Source organism: Penicillium waksmanii, assembly GCF_028829765.1.
Source record: "Penicillium waksmanii strain IBT 27052 chromosome Unknown utg000010l:1.0-3698451.0:1.0-3701458.0, whole genome shotgun sequence".
NCBI lineage: Eukaryota > Fungi > Ascomycota > Eurotiomycetes > Eurotiales > Aspergillaceae > Penicillium > Penicillium waksmanii.
Window position 1 is genome coordinate 1434134 of NW_026643256.1, and position 25520 is coordinate 1459653.

A 25520-nucleotide genomic window follows, 5' to 3' on the forward strand; every position below is an offset into this window, starting at 1 on the left:
CCATTTGGTTCTCGCTTGCAACTGCTACCGAATGATCGGGCAAGCGAAATAAGCCCACATCCACAGAGGATAGGATAGGATATTCCATGACGAGCTCCAGCCGAAATATCGGGGAAAGAGAACCAAAAAAAAAATAAAAGCCCCTGGGCGGAGTGGGACAGTGGGGTTCGTTCGGAGCAACGTTGCTCTTCTTGGCCAAGATCCACGAGCTGGACTGGAGCTGGTGGCGCACGAGCAGAGCAAGGATCAGCGCAGGAGATGGCGATCTCCTACGAACCGCGGCTGACATGCGATGAAATAGGGGCGGTTCACATGGGTCGGTGATCCATGTAGGTCACAAATCCGAGAGAGTTTTTTGGTTGTTGGAAGTGGAGGAAAGGTGGATGATGCACAGTGGATTTGCGGGGGGACAACCTTCAGTCTGGATTTAATCCCAAGCTTTTCTTCCCCGGACTGAAGGGTTGGTGTCTCTTTGAGGATTCTCTGGATTTGGCTATTTTGATCATTTCATCCTCACTTGTTCTTCTTCCCATCCCATCTATCTCATCCACTATGTCGTCCACTTCCTCTCCCCCATCCCCCTTGGATGAAAAGCCCGATGTCTCCCACGACCACGATGTCCCCGTCGCTAGCGGCTCTGGTCGTCTGCATGCCCTAGAGCAGCTAGAAATTCTCCCTCAAATGCTCCAAGAGGGCATCCTCTTTGCCGGATCTGGCGCTGCTCTGCTACTCCAAGCAGCACTACCCGCCATCCGCGAAGTTGAAATCGACAACAGCAACTCGAAAACACTCGCCACGGAGCTCCTCGACGCTCTACAAGCCCATCTGGGCTACATCTCCACCTTTGTCTTCGGCACGCGCGATGAGCGCAAAACACTCCTGGACATGCTCCAACGCGAAGAAGCCCCCGGTCTCGGTGGCGGTCGCAACAACCGCTTCGCCCACCACCCAGCACTGCAGAAATGGATGGCAGCAACCCTCTACGCCACCGCGACCGATTTCTACCAGCGCGTCTACGGCAGAGTCGACTACCAGACTGCCCAGCGAGCCTATAGCGAGTTTGGCCTGCTGATGAACTGCATGGGCGTGCCTGCGGGCACTTGGCCCGAGACTCGCCAGACTTTCTGGTCGTATTGGGATGATCAAGTTGGCAAGTTGACTGTCTCCACTGATGCCGCGCAATTTGCGAAGGACCTGCGCGAGTCTACCGATATGCCTAAGTGGGTGCAGAATATGAAGCCGTTCCTTCGCGCCGTCACTATCGAGATGCTCCCGCCCAATCTGCGAGATTCTTATGGTCTTAAGTCTACCGCCAGCACTCGTACCCTCTACCGGACTTGGATGGGGTTCTCTGTCGCTGTTTACCCGGCTATGCCGAATAAATGGCGTGGATATCCGCTGCGGTATTATCAGGATAAGCTGCGCGATAAGTTGAATGTTGTTTGAGGAGAGGGAAGGGTGATTTAAGATACTTCTTGTTGCGGTCGATCTACTATAATGTTTTTTTGTATATACCCATGCTATGCTATGAGATACGCTCTGTGCCTTGACACGTGGATGAGGGTTTTCTTTTGTTATAAGGAAATTGCATATATTTATCCCTCGTTGAATTCGTTTGCCATCATGATAGGTACTAGGCTACTAGTAGTAGAAAATTCATCTCATGCTCTATAGTGTTCCCAGCACTCCACCCAGCAGTTTCGACACATCCTCCACAAGCTAGAAAAGAAAAAAAAACATTCGTCAGTACGGACTCCGGACATAATGATCAGCATTACGTAGATGGGCACCCACCGGAGTAGCATCGCCGATCAAAGTCGTTGTGTTATCCACAAACTCCTTTGTGAGAAGGGCGTGGGCGTTGGTCAGAATATCCTGCAGGACATCGATATTGTCGGATGCAAGCAGCTTGGCAGCACCGCTAACGATGATCTCGAGGTTGTTGATGGTATCCTTGCTCAGCAAATCTTGCACACCATCTAGAATGCCTGGCAACTCCGAGAGAAGACCGCCGGTGGAGGCGGGTGCGCGAGGAGCAACAGGATTGGGCTCTGGAGCTCCGATGGCCAGTGGAGCAGCGGCGAGAGGGAGGAGGAAAGTGGTGAGACGCATGGTGAAGGGTGATGACAAAGTTGCACTTGCACAGCGAGGACAGGAAGAAGAGAAGAGAATGGATTTGATGATATACAAAAATAAAAATAAAAAAAGAAGCAAGCCTACTAGCTACTGCACTCTGCCCTTCCCCCCCGCCCATATAAGCGAGTTGGAGCATCAGAAGCACTACACGAGGGAAGACTTTGAACTAAGACAAGCCACCCCGCGGCATCTAGACCTTGGAACCTCCAGCTACTACAACGCCAACGCTCGGGGCGAGATCAGATCCGTGAGACGTTAGCGATCCAGCAAAGAGCCAACCGAAATGGCGGAATCCACCCATTGACAGGCTCAAAAATCGAAAAAAAGCCCCGAGGCTCCGCCCAATGCGATGGGCCGCATCACAGGATTGGCGTGGGCGATGCACGATCGCGGAAACCCAATGTCTCGCCGAGGTCGATCATTGCTAGTAAGGTAAGTTTCCGTGATGAGCTCTTCCATGTGAGAGTGAGATTAGGAGGAGAGGAGAGGAGAGACGAGGCGAGAATACGGTACGGAGTATGTGATGTCTCTCTCTATGACCTACCTAATCCCGGCGGAGAGAAAATTCCTGGAAGGCGAGAGCCGATCCCCGCATCCCACGGTCTCACCCCAGATAGCGTCGAAAGGGGACAAGATCGGCTCTCCAGGGCCACTTTCAATGATGAAGTGGGGAAAGTCAGTGGCGTTGGGCGTCCTGAGTGGTTCATGAGGGATCCCCTCGGACCGACCAGCCCCATGTGACACCGGAGCTCGGGTCGTCTTGAGTAGCGATCTTCGTAGTGAGTGCAGATTTGGTCAATGGTTGTATTAGGGTGGAGCTGAGAATTCCTGATACTATCACGATCAAGATGATAGATCCCGCATTTAATCTATTCGGTTGTCAAAGGAATTGAATGGCATGAGATTCGGTGAATGAGTACACTCCGTCGAGCAGAATCCGGGGCCGTATTTCGTACAACTTCGAGTAGACTCAAACCGAGGCTGAAAAATGAGGGGAAGTGGAGCGCCACAAATGCAGGGCCCGTGGAACAGGAACATGAACATGAACCACGCTTCAGGGCATTTTTTGAAGTTGGGAGACCTCGGGAGGCATAGCTACGGAGTATCCAAGTCTTGATGTCATGTCTCATCGCATCGTCTATTTGCAACTATCATCATCACTATCTCATTTTCCAGCTGCACTAAAACTGAAACTGAAACTAAAACTGCCCGGAAATCAAGTCTGTGGTAAAGAGTACTTTCTCAAGCAGGAAAACTGAGAACCAAAAGCCTCAAATGTGAATTCGTGCTGGCCCCACCGCGCTACTGCACTGCACTGCATCGCACTACTTTGTAGCTACAGTGCTAGGGCCAAGCCGAGAACACCCAGCGCCCCGACCACCGCCGTGATTGCAGTAGGCTGCGCCGCCAATCCACTCGAAGTCGAACTCGATCCCGTCGCCGTCGCCGTCGCCATACCCGTCCCGGTCTGCGAGCCTGTCGCTGTCCCCGTGGCCGTAGGAGTGGGCGTCTGTGTAAGAACCCCCGCCTTGACTTGCGATCGCACGACGGACATGTAACTCTTCACGTCGGAAGGCAGACTGCTGTACCAAGCTGGGGTCGTACCGGCGCTGAACTCACTAGCCAGCGAACGGCGGGATTCTTGATCGATTAATTCCCACAAGACTGTCATCGGGACAGCTGAGATGATCTCGCCGATGAGCGATTTGGGAGGCGGGGAGATGTTGGCGAAATTTGCGCCGCTGGTTGCGTTTGCGGTGAGGTGCTCGCTGGAAGGAAAGGCAATAAGCAAAACTTCATTAGTTTCATGTAGTGGATGAATTTGAGGTCTCACAGTTGGCTCGATAAAGAAGCAACATTGTAGCCGTTTTCCGTTGTGGCATCTCGTCTTTGGGGTTCAGCGCCCCAGGCCGTTGCTGCGAGGCAGAGAAGCGCTGTCGTGAGTTTCATTGTAGCGGATACTACCTTCAAATTGGAAGACGTAGTATATTCTGAGTCTCGAGATAGAAAAATTGGCAGTGGACAGACTATTCTGGTGCCAGTGGGTAAACTCTGGGGTCAGCAGCATATATTCAATGCTTGACCCCTCTTGGCCGTCGATCTCCAACGCTGCCCGGTTTCCTTGGTGCAGCTCGCTTCGACGAAACCATTGTCCAGTGGTATTCGGGCATCTGATCTTGGGTAAGGCCGATTGGACTGTTGCTGACGACGTCTAGACCCGTCAGAAAATAGCGGACCTCGGAGCTGGGCCGGATCAGATGCTCAGGCGGGGAAGTAACGGCGCCAGTACAACAAGGAATTTGACGATGCACGTCACCCTTCGAGGTTTGACTTTTCTTTGCTGCTAGACCTTCCATCAATCGGGTATTTATTTGGGATAGCGCGCGTTGTCGTTTTGACTTCTTCCATGCTACTAGCTTGTTGATCTGCTGTAGATCCAGATAGATCCCGATTAGATTTCACGCGAGAAAGAAAGTTTACGACGATCTGCCAACTGCTTCCAAATTTGCGGAGAGATTCACCATAAGCTGGAAGGCTCAATGAAAACTTTTGTCGTCATTCCGATTTCATCTCTATATCTCGTAGAATTTTCTCCCTTTTCCATTGTTTCAAGTCAAATTTCCCTTCCCGTAGTTCATCTTGTTCTCCATTCCATATGAAAGTGACACCATCCACGTTTTTCTTCACATGATCATTGTCGTTAAAGAGTTCGATTTGGCAAGGTCGAAGCTGGTATTGATCTGTCTCATAGGCGATGAGTCGATCAAAGTGGATTCGCGATCTGATTCCACACATCATGCCATAGACTGGAACAAGCGGTTTTCCATTAACAAGGGCAGAGTTTGGACCCCAAAGTTTAGTTTCATATCTGACAACTCTAGCATGTCGCAAAACAGGAGGTCGATTCGATAATTCTAAGACACGATAAAGTGTCTCGGGGTCCATTAATGTCCCGTACAAGAAGACGTGTTCTCTTTCGAAGTAGTCTGTAGACATCATAATATCCTCGGTAGACTCGCGAGAACATGTTAGGTTTTGACTCGGTGCATTTTCCGAGTCATCATGGCTCGGGAATTTGCCCATCTTTAGAAACAGGGTCGATATATCGCGGATTGTGTAGATGACTTCAGTGAAACGTAAGATGAGTCACATAGGCACCGCAGGTCGAAACGATTTGAGCGGGCCGTACCATGGGAATAACCAGCCGGCCTCAAACTTCGCTTCCATGAGCGACCCTTTCACAACTGTAAATTCAGCCAGTAACTTGTATAATGTCTATTGGAAACGTTACTTTCTAAGCTGTAGGCCTTTCTCGTATTTGAATAGGGCGGAATAGGGTGTGCTACGGGAAAATCCCAAAATTTCAAGTTAGTCTGAAACCTTGGAAATATGTTGACTTAATTTTCTGCTATGAATATCATGCATACTTAGCTCAGTGCAAATAATTCAGGCTTTCCTCCATCAATTTGTTACAACTAGCAGGATCATCAACACCGGGGAGATCCTGTTTGATCTTGAAGCCCTTCTGCGAGAGAAGCCATGAAATACACTTATAACTGGCTCTGCCCTCTTTCAGCAAAGGAATTTCCACAGGGGCTGAGACTGGAACCGTTGGGGTGATATAGTCTCGATCATAAATTGCCTCCAGAGTCAACAACTTCCACTCCGAATCAACATATTCCAAACGGGAGATAAAGCGAGTCAAGGACACACAGTCATACTCCACCCCGTTGAAGCTGAACCGAATGGATATGGACCCTGTTGACTCCGACATAGCCTTGTTTCCATTTACATGTACTTCCACGGGACAGATCGTATGAATTGCACCCGTTCCACCTGTCGTCATACCCTCCGAGCCGGCCACAAATCCATCAATATCGCCTTGGAACCTGTTGCGTATTAGGCACATACGTGGCTTGGAAATGGTCATTAGACTCTCACCATGAGATTTCAATATGTGTCTGGGAAGCGTCTGGGTGATAACTGCCACGCAATTTCTCCCACTGGCAGGTGTCGCGATAGTATCGCTCACGGATGAGAAGCGACTTGATTTGTTGCTCTGTGGCAAGCTTTTCCATGGTGGAAGTCATTTTCTTGTTGATGAACGTAAATGTGGTTCTTTGGTGTGGCTTTTGGGGTAGGGCTACCAATATAACAAATCTCCAACATTATTGGTCCCTCCGGGGACTGTCGGGCAAATCGGACATTTACTGTACCGACTTCCTAAAATGTTCGGTGTATTTGAATCCACTCGGCCCATCCGAGTTAACCGGAAATATGGCAATACCAAATCCGACCCGTACAACTTACAACGAATGAACGTGGGGATTGTGCATCAAATAAAACGGCATTATTTCTTTGCAATAATATTTGCTAGTATGTCCAACACTAAAATATTTACTCAAAATAGAAGAAATCCATCTAGATAATATTTTGTACTGATGCAACATTTCACAGACGATCTTCGCTGAGTGACTATCAAGCCTTTATCAGATGTCCAAGCTTCAAGAGATCGCAATAACGTTGATTAATCACTGTATTTTAGTTACTTTATTTAAGTTGAATATTTTACATGACGAGATAAATGATGCAAAAATTAGAAAAGAAAGCATGAATTGTCTTGCATTCCACCTTATGCCCGAAACTTGAATAGCTCTTCAGCATTTGTCTGGCAGATCTTACGAATGTCCGAGGGCCCAACCATATCCCCCAACGCTCGAATGGATTCCGGAACTCTCTGAGAATTAATGTAAGGATAATCATTGGCAAAGAGGATTCGATCAACTCCCCAGGTTTGAATCGCGATCTGGGTAGGCGGCAACGAAAATAGTCCGGAAATCGTTCCCCAAACTTGACTGCGCAAAGCCCCCCCCCCAACGCTCCTCTTTAATGAGAAAATATTCTCATCGAACATGACGTCAAAACGTTGTATCATCATCGGCAACATCTCACCCTGATGCCCGACCACGACCTTCAGCTTGGGATGTCGGTCCAAAGTCCCAGATACAGCGAGCCGGAGAACGTGGATAGCAACTTCATTATGCCAGCCCCACCCCATCCCCGCCAACGTCGCTGATAATTTGGGCTTTCCGGGAACGTGTATTATCAATGACCGCAGGTGGGGCAATTCCAGGATGAAGATAAAGAGGCACGTCGAGTGTTTCGAATTCCGATAAAAGATCGTCGAATTCAGGATCGTCGAGGAACTTGCCAGTGCAACCGACCGAGCCAGCCATAATGGCTCCAACAAAGCCTAAATGTTGCACGCAGCGGGGAAGCTCATCAATTGCGAACTTTGGCGCATGAAAAGGTAGATCTGCAAGAGCTTTGAATCGGTCGGGGTTTGCATCGGAGGCCTTTTTCAACTCGTTATTTATGTCCTGCGCCAGAGAAAGTCCAGGTTCCGGCTCCATTTGCATGCAATTGACGGTCCCAGCTAGGCTGAGTATCTGCATTGCTATCCCGCCTTCGTTCATGTCCTGAAGTCGCTGGGCTCCGGTTTCGGTGGAACGACCACGCGCATACTGCATGGCCTCGTGGCCGACAAGTTGGCTGAAGATGTGTTTCGCATGCTCCGCCAGGCCCGTGTCGGGGATTCGGGCTGTCAAGTGAGGGAAAACAACATGTTCCTCGACTCCGATGATGTTCAAGTCTTTGAGTTCCGAGCGGAGATAGTGAGTGCCCGGGCCGGGGGTGTTGATAGTCTCCACGCCTGGACTAGAATCTGATGCCATGGTTTTAAGGTAGAGTTGTTCTAGTGGATTTCATATCGAGGGGCTTTTTGCGTTCAGCCGGGTATCTAGGTCTATATATGCTTGTTAGGATAAATTCACAAATATTACAAGCAACTTAGGTGGTTCTGGGCTCCACATCTCTAAACGCCGAGCGTTTTCAGTAATTTGGACGTCATAGACCGAGTAATTATTCGCCGGTCAAGTAATCCCGAAGCTTAGCATGGAATGACATTCGTTACCACTCCACATGTTGTCACGGTGAAGCTTTCTGGTAAGCCTCGGCGCTTGTCAACGACTGAGTCCGAATGCTTTAACTACCCTGAGGATGGATATCCGGATGAAACACTGAATAAGGGCGCAGTATATCCGAATTTGACTTGAAATCTGTCGATCAGAAACAAAAATGACAAAAAAGAACAGAATGCAAAAATAAAAGATACAACAAATGTTGTGTATGTCGATGGGCCATCTAGCGTCTATGAGTTTGTCCTAGGCGGCTCGCCGCCCTATCGGGCACCCCTTCAGCCCTTTACCCGAAGGGCTGAATCTGACATGCAAAAGCCATATTGTGATTGTTGACAGGGAAAGAATAGATGAGGTACTCTAATGTGCTTAAGCGACAATGGGGAGTTTTTGCTCTTACTCCCCAGTCCATATTTACCTTGCTCCTGCTATTGATCCCCCACTTGGCCACCATTTTAGTAGAGATTAGTATGAAGATTAGACAAAGTGACTATCTCTTCGTTGATATTAATAATATCGACAAAAAGGTAATGACCAGTGAGATATTGCCCTAAAAAGAAAAGAATGCGTATTAAACCTATTTTATACATAAGGATCCCATTCCCTGAAGGTTATATCTCTAGCTAAAGAATTAGTTTCACTGAATTATATCCTACTAAGTAGACTATGAAATACCCGCGGTTAGTGTAGAAATCCCCTCCGCAATCTGTACTATATTGCGGGTTGCGGGTAGCACGTTAATACCCTTATCCGTATAAGTAACCTACTACAGACTATTTGTAATAAACCTTGGAATCAGGGTTGTACCTCAAAACTCAAAAACTATACCATCCAAGCAGTTTAAGGAAATAGTAATAATATAGTTTAATTATAGTTTCCTAAAACCTGAATTCCCTGCTAGCTTTCCACCACGTTTGCTTTTCTTCCTTTTCCCCTTAGATCCAGAGGCGCCTCCATCTGACTGCTTGCTCTTCAAATTAGAGGAACTGAGGAACTAGTAGTAATCTTTGCTCGTTCTTTATCGCTCCATCTTGAAAGACTTCAAGTTGGCGTGCTACACGGTCTCGAATTCTGCCGCTCCTCACTCCGCGATGAACTCGAGTGCTTTCTGCTCGTTCTTAACTGACTCAGTCTTGAGAGCTATGTTGTCATTAACTCCGTAGACCTGAGCAGAGGCCCCAAATCCAATTATTTCCAATTCAGGTTGGGTTACAGACGATATTGCGCCAAAATTGAACTTATTATCTGCCCAAGGTCGTAGGTAAGGCTTATCAGATTCAGATGGTTGACTTCCGATACACAGTGGAATATACTGGGCAATAGGCTAAATGCGCGATGAAGGGCACAGTGGTATAGCTAAGCGATCTCAGCAGGTTTTGGCTATGGTGCGAAGGTATCGTCATCGCCATGGTATGAGGAGGAAAGGCTAAATGATGCCCATACCATACTGCTAATTATGCTACAGACATACTGATCTCTCGGTTTTATATCATGCTTTAGAAGTTCATGATCTGAAAGCATCTCGTTGAATCGGTCAATAATCACTAAAGATCAGAGACCCCTGAGTAATCTTGGTGCTGGATTTGGTCAAAAGTACCAATATAAGGGACTTTCGCTTCCCCTGTTCTACTTTTCCATAGAAATCAGGTAATTTGAATACAAAAAGACTAGTTCTGCTTTATGGTACAGTGGCGTTGTTTAGGGGTACCTGGTGCGTCGTTCAAACACCTTGCTTGGGGGTACGGGGTTACAAGAGTCTCACTGCGATCAGGGGAGTGAAATGTGCATATCTGTCTCTTAAAATATGTGCACATATCACTCCCCCTGCGATCAATCCAGCTGATCCAGCGTCCGTACACTCCTTCATAATTATGTCTCTGTATGGTAAACCGGGTCACTTCGGAACACCCGTGTTATGACATGGCAAACCTAGCCCCAGTGGAGACGCTCTAAACACAGTGGTCTCATGCGTACAGTAGTTCTTCATTCAGCCGTCTCAATTGGCCCCCTCAGTGCTAGTGCATTAGGATATTCTGCGATTGGACAGATGGTCCTTGAACTACTCGGGGCTCGATTTCTCACTTGACGGAGTTCCGCCGATCCCCGAACGAAGGATCTAGTGGGAATACTTTGGACAGAGACTGGCTTCATCCCACCACATGCGCGGCAAAACCGAAGCGGCTAGGGTGACCCGTAAATCTCCACATCGTCTAATGTGGTTATCTTACCACAATAAACCAGGGTTGTTGGGTGACAAACATGTCGGCCTCCCATTGAACCCATGAGAAAGCTTCCTGCTCTCTTTAGAGCTATTAATTTCTAAGTTCGCTGGTCCCTGCACCTTACCCTTTATATAAAATCCATTTTCCATATCTCCGCTGCCCTTATTTGCGACACGATACACAGGATGGTGTCTTCGCCCCAAAGACCTCCCCTCGCACATTCAAGCAAGCCGAGTTTTGCAACATCAGTCGATACATATTTTAGCAAAGACAGCACCTGGAATTGGAAGAGGTTTTCTGCTAATGCGGATATCGAGGCTCAACGTGACCCACGACTGAGTATTGCCTCAATACGATATCTCATTCTCACCATCTACCGCCGTTTGTTTTCGCTGGTTTATTGCGCCAATGCGATCGCATTCATTATTATTATGGTGGAGAGTCGAGAGAAGCTCCTTGCATTCGTCAACGCAGCGGCCATCAATTTGCTAGTCTGCGGTCTTGCGCGACACCCGCTAGTGGTGAATGCCATCTTTCTCAGCTTCTGCCGCATCTCGCAGTCAGCTCCTCTCGCGCTGCGCAAAAGGGCTGCAGAAGCATATCACTATGGTGGAGTTCACAGCGGATGCGGTGTGGCTGCCTTCTTATGGTATACCGGCCTCGTGGCTCTTATATCATGGGAATATTGGGTTAATCGAAACTCAGTGACGATTTCTATCCCCGTGATTGCCCTATCCTATGTTTTGCTTGTCGTTCTCGTCGTCATAATTGTGGTTGCACACCCCACCTTCCGGGCGAAAAGACACGACTATTTCGAACTCATACATAGATTCTCCGCATGGTTGGCGGTGGCTCTTTTCCTGACTCTCCTGCTGGTCATGTCAGACCAAGCCCGACATGCGCAAGGCGTGTCCCTTGGACAATACCTGATCGAGCTCCCAGCATTTTGGTTCGTTCTGGTCATCATCGCGTCCATCGTCCATCCCTGGCTACTTCTCCGCTGGGTGAAGGTCCAACCCGAGTATCTCTCACCGCATGCTATCCGACTCCACCTCGATCACACATCTACGGCATTCGGCAAAGTAATAGCACTCTCTAAGCATCCGCTCAAGGATTGGCACAGCTTTGCAACTTTCCCCGATCCCGATGGCAAGAGCTTTTCTTGCATAGTATCCAGAGCAGGCGATTGGACAACGCGGTGTATCAATCAGCAACCGACGCATATGTGGAAGCGCGGAGTGCTTATGTACGGCTTTATCCACGTGATGCGGGTTTTCCGTAGGGTGGTGGTGGTTGCCACGGGATCTGGTATAGGGCCATGTCTTTCGTTTTTGAGCGAGAAGAATCGACCGCAACTGCGAGTCCTCTGGCAGACGCGGAATCCGAACAGGACGTACGGCCGTGACGTTCTCAGCCTAGTGCACCAGCTGGACGCCGACCCTCTTCTCATTGATACCGGTAACAGTGGAAGAGTGGATATGGTCCCAATTGTCCAAGAACTCGTACGGGAATTTGATGCGGAGGCTGTGTGTGTGATCAGCAACCCGCGGCTCACGAGAAAGGTAGTTTTTGAGCTCAAGGAAAGTGGAGTTCCTGCCTTTGGACCGATCTTCGACTCTTAAAGTTAGAGTCAGAGAATGAAATTACGAGTACACGATCCTTCCAGAATCAACTGTTGAGACCACTTGTCAACGAGCTTCCACATTCTTGCTGTGCCGCCGATTTCCAACGCCCCGATACAAAAGCACCAGGGGCGCCACCGCGACAGCAAGGAACTGCACTTGGGATGAGCGAGACATACCTTTGTGATCTGATTTTATTGGTCACCATTTGCCCACTTGTTTCCCTGACTTCCCCAAGTGCGTCCCACTATTCCCAAATTTTTTTAGTTCGTCTAAACTTTTCTTTTTTATGGAAAGTTGACGGCCCGCGTGGATCCGTACCCGACTTGGCTTATCCGATTCCACCAATCGGGACAGATGACATTGCTGTGTATCAAACCTTGGGCAATACGTACAAGTGACCCCACTGGCGTGTTTTCCCTTTCCCAGGATCCGTGGAGTGATCTTGGGGGGACGCTATAGCGTGTTACAACGCGATGTTCGAATATACGCGATAACCATGCCATGCGGAGTACTCCGTACAGACGGGAGGAATTGACGGACGATGAATAAACCTGTCCGTTGGACTCACAGTGTTGCACTCGGTTCGTCAATACTTCTACACACACAACTCGTAGGTAGGTGGGCGTCATGGGCCATTATTGCGGCAGCAGTGCGTTGCGGAGTCCCCAATTCCAAAGCTTCACCCTCGATATCTCCACGAAGTTCTAGACTAGTCCTGCTTGGCGTCTTGCAATCCTGATGAAACACACTAACACGGGGCGGACGGGACGGAGGACGCCCGCGCCAGCACTAGCGAACCTTCCCTGGCAGCCGCCCCTGGGCACTTGGCCAGACAACAGAGTTTACGCTGAGGAAGGTGGAAACCTTGAACAAAGCCTTGGTTTTTTTGTGCCTGGGCGTTGTGGAAGACAAAATTTAACTGAATTGTTCTCTTTGTGGCGCTTTTGCGTCGACTGATTGGGGGAGCGGGGGAGGGGGGGGTGAGTTCTGGGGATAATACTCGTGACTCGTTAATATCTCCGCTAACCCTTTCACGTTCGACCAAGCGTTGGACCTCGTCTCGTCAACCCTGTCACTCCTTCACTGAACCAGACCCATAAAATTAAGCCTCCAGTTTCTTCTGGATGGCATTTTTTGGTCTCAAAATCCCTCCACAATGGCGTCCACTCGCCCTGGGGAAAACAACCGCGACGCGCCTACCTTCGACAATTTAGCCAAATTCTATGCATCTGTGGCCATCATTTGGACGTTTTCCCTGCTCCTCGGCTCCGCCTTTCTAATTGTCAATCGCCACGAGCAATGCATTCGCATTCGCAACCTGCTTCTCTCCCTGGGTGCGGTGTCATGTCTACATGTCTACTGGATTTTGTGCATGGTCGCATATTCGATGGGTGAAAAGTACCCCTGTGCTGCAGAATATTGGGTCATGAGCATCTATCTGCCTCTGGGAATCGCTCTTTTCCAAGCAAACAGCATACAGCTCCTGAGCGTCTTTGGCATCCAGGAGAAGCTGCTCCTCACCGCGCAGCAGCCGTACAGACCCCACTTCATTGACTGTACAAAATCTCCTCGTCGCTACCTGTCTCAATGGAGACAATTGAATCTCGTCCAGCGAACGGAATTGGGTATTGTGGCTGGGATGGTGGTTCAAGTCAGTGCATCCTACGCCCTTACTGCTGTTGATATTTGCCATACTTATTTATCTCTCGTCTCTAGCTATTTCTGTCGCTCTCTATTTTCCTCACCTCTCGAAAATTTCAAACCTTCGGCACATTCTCTGAACATGTAAGTTCTGAGGAATGTCGGCGAGGTCCTGAATGGTAAGATTGCCTGCCGGATGATAATGTGGTCGACTTTGTCTGACCATGAAAATTCAAGGATTCCTTCGATTCTCTGGCAATTCTTCTGGTCTTGGATATTTTCGCCATACGTTCTGTGGAAAATTCGCAACATCTATGACATACACCACTGGCGGCTTCAGATCACTTGCTGCGTCATCGCTGCGTGAGAAATTTACCACATTCCTCGACATCTCCGCCACCAAGCACCGATACTAACAGATCTACAGTTTACCTGGTTCGCCCATGTGGCTTACCGCCCTGTATTCGCCAACCCAAACCTGGGCAACTATAAACAGATACTGGGTGCCGGCTCTCTGGTAATGAAAGCTCTCCATCAAATACAAGCAAGTAAATTAATAACTCTCGCAGGTTTGCTCCCGGTATTATGACAATGGAGGCTGTGACTATCTTCCTTCCGTGTTATGAGCTTGTCGTCTCCAGGAGGCAAAGGAATCGTATCCTCGGGAAACTCCAAGCATGGAATGAAAAGAAGGCAGATGACGCGGACGAATTGGATTCAGAAACACCGCGAAGTCAAAGTGAAGTCAGCCGCCTGCCTGAAGTGTATTCCCGAAAAGCCCTGGAAAGGTGCTTAGAAGACGACTCGAGCGCGCTTCTACGATTTGCCGCGGCCAAGGAATTCAGCGGAGAGAATATCATCTTCCTGAATTATGTGCGCGACTGGAAGGCTGCCTGGGTGGAGATCAATGAATCGAAGCCGGTATATGATTGGAACCGCGATCCTCTACACCACCGACTTCATTTCTTCAAGATCGCGGTTGAGATATATGCAGCCTGCGTCGATCTCACCATCGCGAAATTTCCCATCAACATTGAATCTCGGATTTACTCGGATCTAACGGAAATTTTTGGTGAAGCTGTCCAGCTAATCGGCCAATCTGTGCCAGGGGGAGCTGGAATACGCACTTACAGGAATCTCCCCGAATCTTACATGGTCCCTACACATAGAAAAAAGTTTTCTACTGTAATAACCTTGGAAGAAGACACCCACGCTCTGTGTCTGGATGCCTATCCTCAACAGAGCCAGAGCATTATGCATATCGAGCCCCGTCTTCCACATTCTGTTATCGTTCCTCTGGATTTCACAGCCTCTGCTTTCGACAAAGCCGAGAGGTCTGTCAAGAACCTTGTGTTCACAAATACCTGGCCCAAGTTTATTGATTCTGATTCTTCCAGCAACTTGTCAACTTATTCTAAGTAATGATGCTGTATTCTGGCAAAACAACAATATTTGGTTCTCGGTCTTTAAATATGAAGATTTATTAAAGAGAGGTTCGGACAGAAGAAAAACTAAAGCTGGCAGTGCGCCCCCTAGGAGAGATCACGGTTTTTTTCTCCCAGTCAGTGGCTTTCAAGCGAACCTGCTTCCTCTACCATTCTGCTCTTTCTTTTCTATGATGAATGGTTTATCGGTATGGCACGTAGGGGTCTCGATTAGACTTAAGGGCACGACTTGTGGGACATCTTTGTTGATCGTGCTCCAAACAAATCGTTTTGCTCAGACCGCGCCAGGAATCATTACTTCTTTTAGAACGATACGTAATCGAAGAAGCGTTATTTAATCACTGAGCAATGTGGTTTTTGTTCATGTTTCGGAGAATCTGTTGGCTAATTCAGTCGCGACCTACATCACCCGCCTCATCCTGCTCACACTCACTCTTATCTCATGTTCGACTCACTTTCTCTTCAACTCCTTATCGACTCAGCGCTAGTCTGTCCTATTCGCGTGTTAATTAAACCCCCGCATTATATTATAGTGATCACGCTGCCCAATTGTGTAGCCTAAGATGTAAAAATATGGTTGAATCATCGACGGGGTCGTAGTTGGCCCAGGGGTCCATATCGGAATCGTCCACAAAACCTTGACGACCACACCATAGATATAATTCCCCAGCACGATCAAAAAGTACGAAGCAAACAGGCTAGTCGTAGATAGTTCCGCCAGGCTACTATCAGCTTCTTACGGATGCTGTTCGCATCCCAGCTATTTAGCTGTCCCTTTCAAGGTCCTGCAGTCTGCGCATCTCGTCTAACAATTGAGGATTAAGCAGAAAAGCTAAATGTTTTATCTCAGTCCTTTGCAGGAGGTGAAGACCTCTGAGTGACCGAGACCGTGACTGCACATATGGTGAGCCAAAGCCTAAATCCACGCTTCAGGGTTGATGTTCAGGGCGAGAGCGGCGGGTATAAATGTCGAGTCCTGCGCCTTGTAGTCGGCCAAGCGGAAAGCGGGGCAGAGGGACGCATGGTTCCATCGAGCTGAGTGGCCTTTTACTGTGATGAATCTCTCGAAAGGAAATATGGGCATGATGGCCAATTTGCGGTTTGTGAATGTGGCAGCCTCGGTTTAAGCGAACTGAATATTACACACGCGGGCGGCCACGTACACAGGGTGCAAAGACCCCATATAACTCTTTTTCGGGATTGTGGTCAGTTCAATCCCAGTACATGTTTATCACTATATGTTGAGCACGCTTCCTTCTCACTGTCAATGTAAGTATATTAGACAAGCCCGACCCGCTCCAACTCTGCGGTGCATAATTAACCGTTCGTCAAACGAGATCTTGGCTCCGATTTCACCTCATTCCTGGGTGTGTTCAAGCAATCTGTTGGTCGTAATTAGTTATGGGAACGTGGTGATGTTGATTTGATGTGCTGACGTTTGGATGTGTTGATGCATTAATGGTTAAACAATAGCCGCTTTCATGAGTTCCGGTAATTGGCTTATATTCAAATGATACGACATCTGCTCGTCGATGGTAATCCGGAGTTTACCAAGCCTTCGTGGGCGAGTTCTGCAGTGGTCGGATTCAACTTTGATCTCTCTGATCAAGCTTGGTAGCTCAGTAGCGATCTGTGAAAGCAACGCCTTACTTAGCCGCGTCTGCAGGTTATTGATTCCAACTAATGGTCATTCACATCCTGAATCATGGCGGCTTTCTTCAGTTAAGCAGTTCCAACAGGATATCTATTTTTCCACTTTATGTGGAACTTGAGGTCAATTTTGAAATTTAATTTAAATATATGGTGATTAAATAATATGATAATGAAACATGCAAAGATAGAATATGTATGCGTCTTAACATTTAGCGGCTTGGGCGAGTGAAGTGCTTGAAGGCCATAATGACAGCCAAGCCAGTGACTAACAGTGAGCCACTTATGGTGATAGCCTGTAGGAGAGCGTTCATTGCCTGATGATAGTTACGGGTGTTGCAACGCTTGCGGAAATCAGCGACGTCATTGCCATGGGGGAAGGAGTCATGAGGGATTTCCTCCTCGAGGAATTTACATAAGGGATCCCAGCCATCGTTGATGCTGTACTCTAGAAGACGTTCAGGAGGTACTAGGCTGCGGACCTCGGCAACATGTTCCTTGTAAATTTGCTTGCCCTTGTTGGGGAAGTCACCTCGGAAGAAAGTTTCGAAGAATTTGTTAAGCATGGGATAGTACATGCCCGCGGCCCAACTGAAGTTCGCCAGGAACTTATGTTCTGGATCGCTGACACGCCAATATACTGTTTTTGTGACTGAGGTATGCCATTGATCGATGTCTCGGATATTCAGGATGACTTTGGCGTCCGGATACGCCTCTATAAGCTCCTTGGCGAAGGCACAGGCGGGCCAGTCGCACACGGCCTGACAATCTCCTAGAAGTTGATCCCACTCCTTGCGGCCGAATTCACCTTTGCCCTTGTATTTAGCGTTCAGAGCATCGTGCCACATCAGGCAATCGGGTGGGTTCTCGACACTGGCACACAGCATGTGGTAGCATTTGGCGTATCCCAATTGCTCAAGTGCCTTGCGAAGGGCTAATGGTATTTTGATTCAGACCTTGACAGAAATTCGACCGGACTTTCAATTAGGGTACTCACAGGCAGTACCAGTACGGCCGACACCGAGGGCAAGCACTTTCATAGGTACTGTGCGGTGGCACTTGCGACGGACAATATTGGTGTCGTTGGTGAATATATCAGTGAGAGGCTGGGGAGCCGGATTGTCTGAGAGCACCAGAGACATTATGGCTTTGTATGGGGTAGCAAATAAGGAGAAATACTTGATATGCAAAAGGAAGCACCAAGTGTAAAATGAAGTCACAAAACAGTAGGTAAGAATTTATGAGAGGAGAGTGGGCTCAGCATCTGTCAGAGGAGCAGTGGCAATCACAGTGGACAAGTCGGACTTTACGGAAGGCTATAAAATGAAGACAAGAAAGATGCAATCATGAAACGATTAAATTGGCTGAGTAGTGAAAGCTAACCACTCTAGAAAAACACCGAACGATCTATGATGATACTGAGAATTCGGCCAAGGCTCGCATGTATTTGGTTAGTTGAAAGAGTCTCCTCCGGCACCGATCTAGAACGAGCCCAAGTCTTGTCAGACCGACAATTCCTGGTTTTTATTATGTTCATTTATTGGCTGGCCCTCATCCAGCCACATCGATCGTTCGATCTTCACCACGAACATGATCGTGACGGGCTTTCACTCTACACCATACTTCCCATGGAACTGACTCTGTAATAGCTATCCCTCTTTTCACTATTCATACGCTATTACTTTATTTTATTTCATCTAATTTCAAGTTCTCTGTGTCTTCTGGCAACAGCCCTCCAGGTCTGGAGATGGATAAGAACTATTCGCTTGCAATTTTGCCTGAGGCCTAGTATATATCATCTTGTTTTCGGATCTTTCGGTCTGACAAAACCGTGCGAGCCGTAAAAACAACCTAAATTGAGCAATTGATCTGTCTTGAAGTGCGGTGCTCGACTTATGGATCGTCCCAGATGTCAGTCAAACTTTGAGACTAAGTAGATTCGTCGCTCAGCCTAGAACCTTAGACTTAGCATCGGTTGGCAATATCAAGAATGGGCTTAGTCTGCTTTCGTATTCGTGGGTGGTGTATCCATGATACAAGGTTTCCTACCGTGGTATCGCTCACTGCTGACTTGAATGATCATCTGAGGGCCGACTCTGCAGTTGAATATTCTAGACCCAGGGTGGTGTTATTTAAAACCAGCTCGTTACTCGAATAACTAAAACTTTCGTGATGATTATTATTCACCAAAACTACTTATCCTGAGTATTATATTCCATTACAAACAACCCCCTCAAAGATGAATTTCAGGATTCTTCTTGCTTTATTTGCATTCACCAGCCTTTCTATTGCCGATGGATCTCCTGATGACAATGACCTTGACAAGAGACTATTCGATCCTCCTGGCTGTTTTTGCTGCACTGGCTATGTTGTGAAAAATATAGCTGGAACTCGATGCGGTCAAGGTGAGTAGGACAATCAGTCTACCCATTCGGCTTACTCACAAGCACTAGATAATCCCTATTGTGATAGTCGTGATCGGCTCTGCTGCAAGAAGGGTGAAATTATCTACCCTAAGATTGTTAGTCTACCCTATCCTTCATATACTTTTTGTTTGCCTGTCTCCTCGGCTTGGAAGTTAATCACTCTTCTAGAATTCCTCAAACAGTAGCTCTGTGGTGTGCACAGGTTGAATGGTAAAGGACACCGCCCAATTGGCGAAGGGGGACTGACTGGAAGGATGATATGAGATTCTCTGTTAAAAATGTGTTATTGGTTTGAAAGCTCAGGAATCCTTTTATGAAAATTAAACACATGCTCTTTTTGAAACAGTCTCGGCATTTGGTTGTCATGGTTTTTCTTTTAGGCAGTAAATAATCTACCAGCTTATCCTTCTAGATAGGCCCCTCTATGATTTCTTCCTCGTATGATTCATAGTTCTCAATTAGCGAATGAACTATTGAGTGGGAAACCCCATTCATCATATATCGCTCACCCAGAGTTTCAAAACTACGGACTGAAGATGGCAGCAGCCCATGGTTGGCTCTTCGCTCGTATTGTAGTTTATATTAATACGAAATTTAACAGCGGTCCAGTCAATCTCAAGGTTTGGCACAGAGTACAATCTACGAATCAAGCGACAACGCAATTTAACCCAGACTGGCCTCTGGGTTGATTTACGACTACGGCCGTCAAAATTCTATCGGTCGGAACGGCTCTAAAACAAAATGGTACAAACCAAGGCTCAGAAGAATCATTACGAAGAACATTTCATCTTATTTTACGGTATACTGTACCAGTTCGTTTAGCCATAGCTCTTGAATTAGGTAACCCTGTGGTAATGTGTACTTACGAGAAATAGAAACAAGAAAAGTAAAGGACCCGAAGAAACAGCTGAGAAAATAATAATATAGACAGCTGGTAACTGGTTCTATGCCATTTGTGTGTGAACCAAATCCAGTCACATAAGTACCTGTGTTACAGTTCGAATAGGTGATACGGCAAATATAATACCGAGCAGTAAATCAACTAGCAATTATCTAAATCCCCTCTCAATTTGACCACTAAACCCTTCGCCATGGCCCCTAGGCCAGGCGGTATTGCCGTCTCGGATACCTAAGGGGGAAAGTCGGCCACTCGGGACTTGCACGACCTCCCAAATACATGTATTATGAGATTACACATGCGGCACCACGATTTCAGAGTACTTATGATCTCTAGTGGTATGTAATTTACATTACTCTGGTTCATTTCCTTGGCTTTCGATAAGATTGAGTCCAGACTCGTAACCGACCCGACCCGCCTTTGAGCGAGGTCTGCAGTCCTTCACCCTTGGAAAGTTATTTTCGAATTATTGACGAATCCGCTTTCATCAATTAGCATATATTTGCATGCGGGGAAATATATGCGATTCGCTCGTCTCAGATGACTATCCATCCAAATCATCATGTCGTAAAAGTGGGGCTGTGGAATCAAGGCTCGACCCGAAATTTTCAAGCCCGAGGAACGACGAGATTTATCGAACCTGCGACCGCACGATTGAATTCCAACAATTCAAGTTTAGCTCACGCGACACTTTGCTCTCCGCACGAAACATTTCGATTTCTTTTATATCTACTGCTGAATGAGCTAGAAAATGTATTTAGAGCAGCATCGAGGAAACTGTTGAGATTAATCGCTGTCTACCTTGCGATTGGTCTTGTCATAATGGTATTTTAAATTTCCAGATTGTCAAGCTGGTTTGAACAGATCTCGGTGTATTAATACTGCCGTGGCTCGACGACATGTCCTTTATCTTCAATTGTCAGCCTTGCATTGCATTTGTTCTATTGATTTTCATATTGAACGGTATATCAAAAAAGGAAACTCGTCTTTATGCCAACGCATATGACATTGGCCAAAGCGACTCACAGGAATTGAAGTTTGGACCCATAGATGCGGTTTACACATGGGTTAATGGGTCAGATCCTTTATGGAAGAGTGATAGGGACTTTTGGTATCAGCGCTGGGTCCAGGAATATGATGCACCTACTCCAGACGTCCAGAATAGTCAGAACAATGGCTCTGATAATGCGGATGATGCTTTCGCCGATAATCATTTCCGAGACAATGACGAGCTCCGATATTCAATTCGCTCCCTGGATAAATATGCACCTTGGATACGCCATATATACATCGTGACGAATGGCCAGGTTCCTTCTTGGCTGGATCTGGGCAATCCTCGCGTCACAATTGCCAAACACACGGAAATTTTCGAAAACTCCTCACACTTGCCGGTCTTTTCTTCCTCCGCTATTGAGAGCAATCTGGACAGAATCTCAGGTCTCAGTGACACCTTCCTCTATTTCAATGACGATGTGTTCCTAGCTGCGCCTATATGGCCAGATGACTTTTTCACACCATCTGGGGTACAAACCATATACCTCTCCCACCGAGTTCCATTGGGTTATGATGCATATCCGGAGTATCGGGCTCAGTTTGACAGCACTCCTTCAGATAAGCCCCAAGTGTCATGTGAGCTCGAATTTGATGACTACGGGTTTGTGGGTGATGGGGATGGTGGAGTGAAAATTGAGCGGCTAGTTGGGAAAGTACATGCCTCATCAGCATGCGATGTGGAAGGAGCAGAGATCCCGCAGTCTTTACTTGCCGAAGTTTTGGGGAGTGATGTCCCTGTAGAACATGGCCACATTGACCTTGCCTTACACTCAATCCATAATCATACCTCAGAGGACGTTGGGGCATCGAACACGACAGAAAGCATGCCAAGACTAGACACCAAGACCAGAATAAAACTTGCTGCGCTGCTAGATGCATTCTCGCAGTGCCCCCACGCCGATGACTTGGTTGCTAATGCAATTAGATCTGTGATAAAGGCATTCAAAGGACGATTCCCTTTCACGAAGCATCTCCGGAGGGTCCCATCTCACATGCCTCATATGATGAACAAGCAAATACTTACCGAGCTCAAAGGCATATTTCCACAGCAATTTCAGCTTAACTCAGAACATCGATTTCGGCACCCACGGGACCTGCAGGTTGGCTTTGCCTATTTCAACTATCTAATCAATCGCCACGAAATTTTATCATCTAAACTGTGCGGGTTGAGGGATGAAGATGTTGAGACCAGCCGCAATTGCAGAATTGAAGAAGATGACATCCGAATTATCGAAAACCTTCTGTGCGGAACAAGCCCACCGGCAGGTTTTCATGACCTCGTTCAAACGTGCATTCACAATAGCTTTGAGTTCAAAAACAATCTACCGCTGCCGACAAAAATGAGAAACGCGACAGGACTTTCCATCAAGGACATTGAGCATTGCATCGATATGCCAGGGTTGCGATTGCGTTTGCAGAAAAAGGGATATAGACTGAAGATGGGAACCGATGTGACCTTTCACATGTTGGGAGACGACTACCAAACCACTATGGACCAACTAAAATCGACAAGAGACCGACCAACAAAGTTTATTTGTCTCAATGACGACATGAAAAGCCCATCAACTGAAGTGAGGCACGCGTTGAGGCACTTACTCGAAGATCTGTGGCCTCTGCCTTCAACCCTTGAGTTACCGACGACACCTGTTGATTATCAACGAGACAACAAAGCAATCTTGCACATGGATAACATGTCTCCACACGTTTCTTTTCTTCTCTTTTTGCTTGTTGGGAGCATACTGGTGCTACCGTTATTCTTTCGAATTTCGGGAAGCCGGGCTCAGCGCAAGAAAAATTAGAATTAATCTAGGGTTTGATGCAATTTTAATTTAAAAGGGTTTTCGAAGTTTTTCCATTTGGCAAGTAATTTTGGATGGATTATTTTTTGAGTTCTAATATGAACGAGTTAGCAGCTTGATTGGGGAAAAATGTGTACTTAAAAAAAAGCTTAATCGTATTAGGACAGGATCATTTTCAATACGTGGTAGAAAAATACTTCGGTAATTCAACTTTGTGGTGTGACCAAATGGCATCCATGGATGCTTGTTTTGACAATCCGGCGTGACCTTTTCCAACTCCGCATAATTTTGGTCTCCATTCCTCACTGTGCTTTTGCTACTCTGAGGCTCTCAGTGTAGTATAAAAGCCTATATGCAGGTTTAACTCCGATTTTACCCCTAAAGGTTGTATTTCCTCACTAGACTCACCGATGATGTTCATCCGAAAAATCCACATGTCGTCGAACTTGTTCCTTTTCCTCCTGATCAGTATCATCTTCCCGAATTTGATATTGGGTGTGGAGGAAATTCATGAAACCCACCGTGGGGGCATAATTGCCACGAAAACAAGCGAAAGTGCTATCATACCTGTTCAAACCTGTCCAGTCTCCTTAATCCTTCTTCCGAAAGGCAAATCAAGATCCATTCCACAAATCCAACACCACTTCAATCGTGAAGCCCAATCCGATCGACTTGAGAGAATCAAAAGGCAGCGAGCCGTGAGAAACACGTTCCAACATAGCTGGAATGGGTATAAAACCTACGCCTGGCTGCGAGATGAATTAACACCAACCAGTGGCGGCTACAAAAGCTCCCTTGGGGGATGGGCAGTTACTTTGATTGACTCCCTGGATACACTACTCATAATGGATTTGGATAAAGAGTTTGAAGCCGCACTTGAGGCAGTTCATTATATCGATTTTTCTACTCCCAAACTAGCAACTGTCCATATTTTTGAGACGACAATCCGGCATCTGGGGGGCTTGATTAGTGCATATGACCTGACCGAGGGTAAACGTCCTATTCTCTCTTGGAGAAGGCCCAGGAACTGGGCGAGCTTTTGTATAGAGCATTTGATACCCCAAACAGGATGCCACAGATGCGATGGCAATGGATAAGGTAGGCAAAAATTGTCCTCTCGACTCCCGGGATGGGATTCCTGTATTCCTGGATTAACTCTGGAACGCATTAACACTATTAGGAGCGCATTCGAGTCTTCAACATTCCCCAGTAAAAATACTCTACTTGCTGAGATAGGCTCATTGAGCCTAGAGTTCACTCGGCTTTCGCAAATTACAGGGGATCCCAAATATTTTGATGCTGTTCAACGAATTACAGACAACCTACATCACGCACAAAATCAGACTAGGCTACCCGGTCTGTGGCCGCTCTCATTTGATGCCCATTCATTACGCTTCTCAGACGACTACTTCACAGTAGGTGGTATGGCTGACTCTACTTACGAGTACCTCGTCAAAGAGTATCTACTCCTTGGAGCGCAATCAGACCAATATCGCGAAATGTATATCTCTGCGATAGAAGGGATCAAGAAACACCTACTCTTCCATGGCATGACGAAAGGGAAAGAGGATATATTGTTCGCTGGAAATATCCAATTTGATTCAGAGGGTCAAGAAGTTTTTGAGTATCAAACTGAGCATCTGAAGTGCTTCCTCGGGGGTATGGTAGCGCTTGGCTCCCGGGCATTTGGTCGCTCAGATGACTTGCCCATTGCACATAAATTGGTGAATGGTTGTATCTGGGCATATGATCTTATGCCGACCGGAATTATGCCGGAGACCTTATACATCAGTGGCTGCAGGAATTCCGACCGTTGTGAATGGAAGGAAGAAAAGTGGTTTCGTGATATTTTTGGATGGCCAGATGGAGCACAACTGCCTACGAATTTACGTGAGGCAACACGACTTATTATTCAACATCATAAGCTACAGCCGCCAATACTGGAAGTCGCCAATCCAAAATACCGTCTGAGGTAATTAGTATACTCGATGGGGTGTATCAAAACAGTGCCATGTTGACCGTTTCCACAGGCCTGAGGCAATTGAGTCTATCTTTATTATGTACAGAATTACGGGTGACAAGTCACTACAAGATACTGCGTGGAAGATATTTCAAAGCATTGAGCAGTACACTAAAGTCGAATATGGCCATGCTGCGCTCAATGATACCCGTGACATACGGACGGCAAGATTGGATGCTATGGAAAGTTTCTGGCTTGCAGAGACACTAAAATACTTTTATCTCATTTTCTCGGATCCAAAGCTCATCAGTTTGGATGATTATGTCCTGTAAGCAAAGCGTCCCCATTTTCATCAGCGGAGATGAAGATTCTGATCAACCATTGAAACTGCGCGGTACAGTAACACCGAAGGCCATCCCTTCAAGTATTGAGATTTCTTTCTTATAATCTATTGTCACCACATCCTTATCCTACGCCTTCTTGTGCATGATCTACAACCAATGCAAAGCGTTGGTCAGCCAGTCTCCGGCATCGACGACGACAGCTCGATTTTCGGCGATGGCGTGAGCCGTTACCGCCAGTCCATCTAGCTGCAGATCCATGCTCTATCCCCTCCTCCACCTATCTGACTGCCTGTAAACTGTTAACTTGAGCATTGACGGACTATTTTCATGGCTCATTATAGCA

General features: G+C 47.1%; 11 protein-coding genes across 11 annotated transcripts; 5 read left to right on the top strand and 6 right to left on the bottom strand.

Moving 5' to 3' along the window:
* Positions 1-552: 552 nt before the first annotated feature.
* On the top strand, positions 553-1446 carry N7481_012504 (oxygenase MpaB family protein; the record flags this gene model as incomplete). The annotated part of the gene is made up of 1 exon (XM_057271723.1): positions 553-1446. One exon carries the CDS (start codon positions 553-555, stop codon positions 1444-1446), a length of 894 nt encoding a protein of 297 aa, XP_057115911.1.
* A 222-nt stretch (positions 1447-1668) lies between these two features.
* N7481_012505 (uncharacterized protein) lies at positions 1669-2112 on the bottom strand (the record flags this gene model as incomplete). The annotated part of the gene is made up of 2 exons (XM_057271724.1): positions 1669-1719; positions 1795-2112. The coding sequence occupies 2 exons, from the start codon at positions 2110-2112 to the stop codon at positions 1669-1671; spliced, it is 369 nt and encodes a 122-aa protein (XP_057115912.1).
* A 1360-nt stretch (positions 2113-3472) lies between these two features.
* On the bottom strand, positions 3473-4086 carry N7481_012506 (uncharacterized protein; the record flags this gene model as incomplete). Its single annotated transcript, XM_057271725.1, has 2 exons — positions 3473-3905; positions 3971-4086. 2 exons carry the CDS (start codon positions 4084-4086, stop codon positions 3473-3475), a joined length of 549 nt encoding a protein of 182 aa, XP_057115913.1.
* Positions 4087-4692: 606 nt separating this feature from the next.
* On the bottom strand, positions 4693-5220 carry N7481_012507 (gamma-glutamylcyclotransferase family protein; the record flags this gene model as incomplete). The annotated part of the gene is made up of 1 exon (XM_057271726.1): positions 4693-5220. The coding sequence occupies one exon, from the start codon at positions 5218-5220 to the stop codon at positions 4693-4695; it is 528 nt and encodes a 175-aa protein (XP_057115914.1).
* Positions 5221-5569: 349 nt separating this feature from the next.
* On the bottom strand, positions 5570-6215 carry N7481_012508 (uncharacterized protein; the record flags this gene model as incomplete). Its single annotated transcript, XM_057271727.1, has 2 exons — positions 5570-6026; positions 6079-6215. 2 exons carry the CDS (start codon positions 6213-6215, stop codon positions 5570-5572), a joined length of 594 nt encoding a protein of 197 aa, XP_057115915.1.
* A 960-nt stretch (positions 6216-7175) lies between these two features.
* N7481_012509 (amidohydrolase family protein) lies at positions 7176-7871 on the bottom strand (the record flags this gene model as incomplete). The annotated part of the gene is made up of 1 exon (XM_057271728.1): positions 7176-7871. The coding sequence occupies one exon, from the start codon at positions 7869-7871 to the stop codon at positions 7176-7178; it is 696 nt and encodes a 231-aa protein (XP_057115916.1).
* A 2650-nt stretch (positions 7872-10521) lies between these two features.
* On the top strand, positions 10522-11958 carry N7481_012510 (uncharacterized protein; the record flags this gene model as incomplete). The annotated part of the gene is made up of 1 exon (XM_057271729.1): positions 10522-11958. One exon carries the CDS (start codon positions 10522-10524, stop codon positions 11956-11958), a length of 1437 nt encoding a protein of 478 aa, XP_057115917.1.
* A 1159-nt stretch (positions 11959-13117) lies between these two features.
* On the top strand, positions 13118-15024 carry N7481_012511 (uncharacterized protein; the record flags this gene model as incomplete). The annotated part of the gene is given in 4 exon segments (XM_057271730.1): positions 13118-13746; positions 13759-13965; positions 14030-14119; positions 14172-15024. The coding sequence occupies 4 exon segments, from the start codon at positions 13118-13120 to the stop codon at positions 15022-15024; spliced, it is 1779 nt and encodes a 592-aa protein (XP_057115918.1).
* Positions 15025-16909: 1885 nt separating this feature from the next.
* On the bottom strand, positions 16910-17839 carry N7481_012512 (sulfotransferase family protein; the record flags this gene model as incomplete). Its single annotated transcript, XM_057271731.1, has 2 exons — positions 16910-17631; positions 17695-17839. The coding sequence occupies 2 exons, from the start codon at positions 17837-17839 to the stop codon at positions 16910-16912; spliced, it is 867 nt and encodes a 288-aa protein (XP_057115919.1).
* A 3081-nt stretch (positions 17840-20920) lies between these two features.
* On the top strand, positions 20921-22873 carry N7481_012513 (stealth family protein; the record flags this gene model as incomplete). The annotated part of the gene is made up of 1 exon (XM_057271732.1): positions 20921-22873. The coding sequence occupies one exon, from the start codon at positions 20921-20923 to the stop codon at positions 22871-22873; it is 1953 nt and encodes a 650-aa protein (XP_057115920.1).
* Positions 22874-23283: 410 nt separating this feature from the next.
* N7481_012514 (glycoside hydrolase family 47 protein) lies at positions 23284-25423 on the top strand (the record flags this gene model as incomplete). Its single annotated transcript, XM_057271733.1, has 4 exons — positions 23284-23863; positions 24191-24845; positions 24904-25161; positions 25342-25423. 4 exons carry the CDS (start codon positions 23284-23286, stop codon positions 25421-25423), a joined length of 1575 nt encoding a protein of 524 aa, XP_057115921.1.
* Positions 25424-25520: the final 97 nt, after the last annotated feature.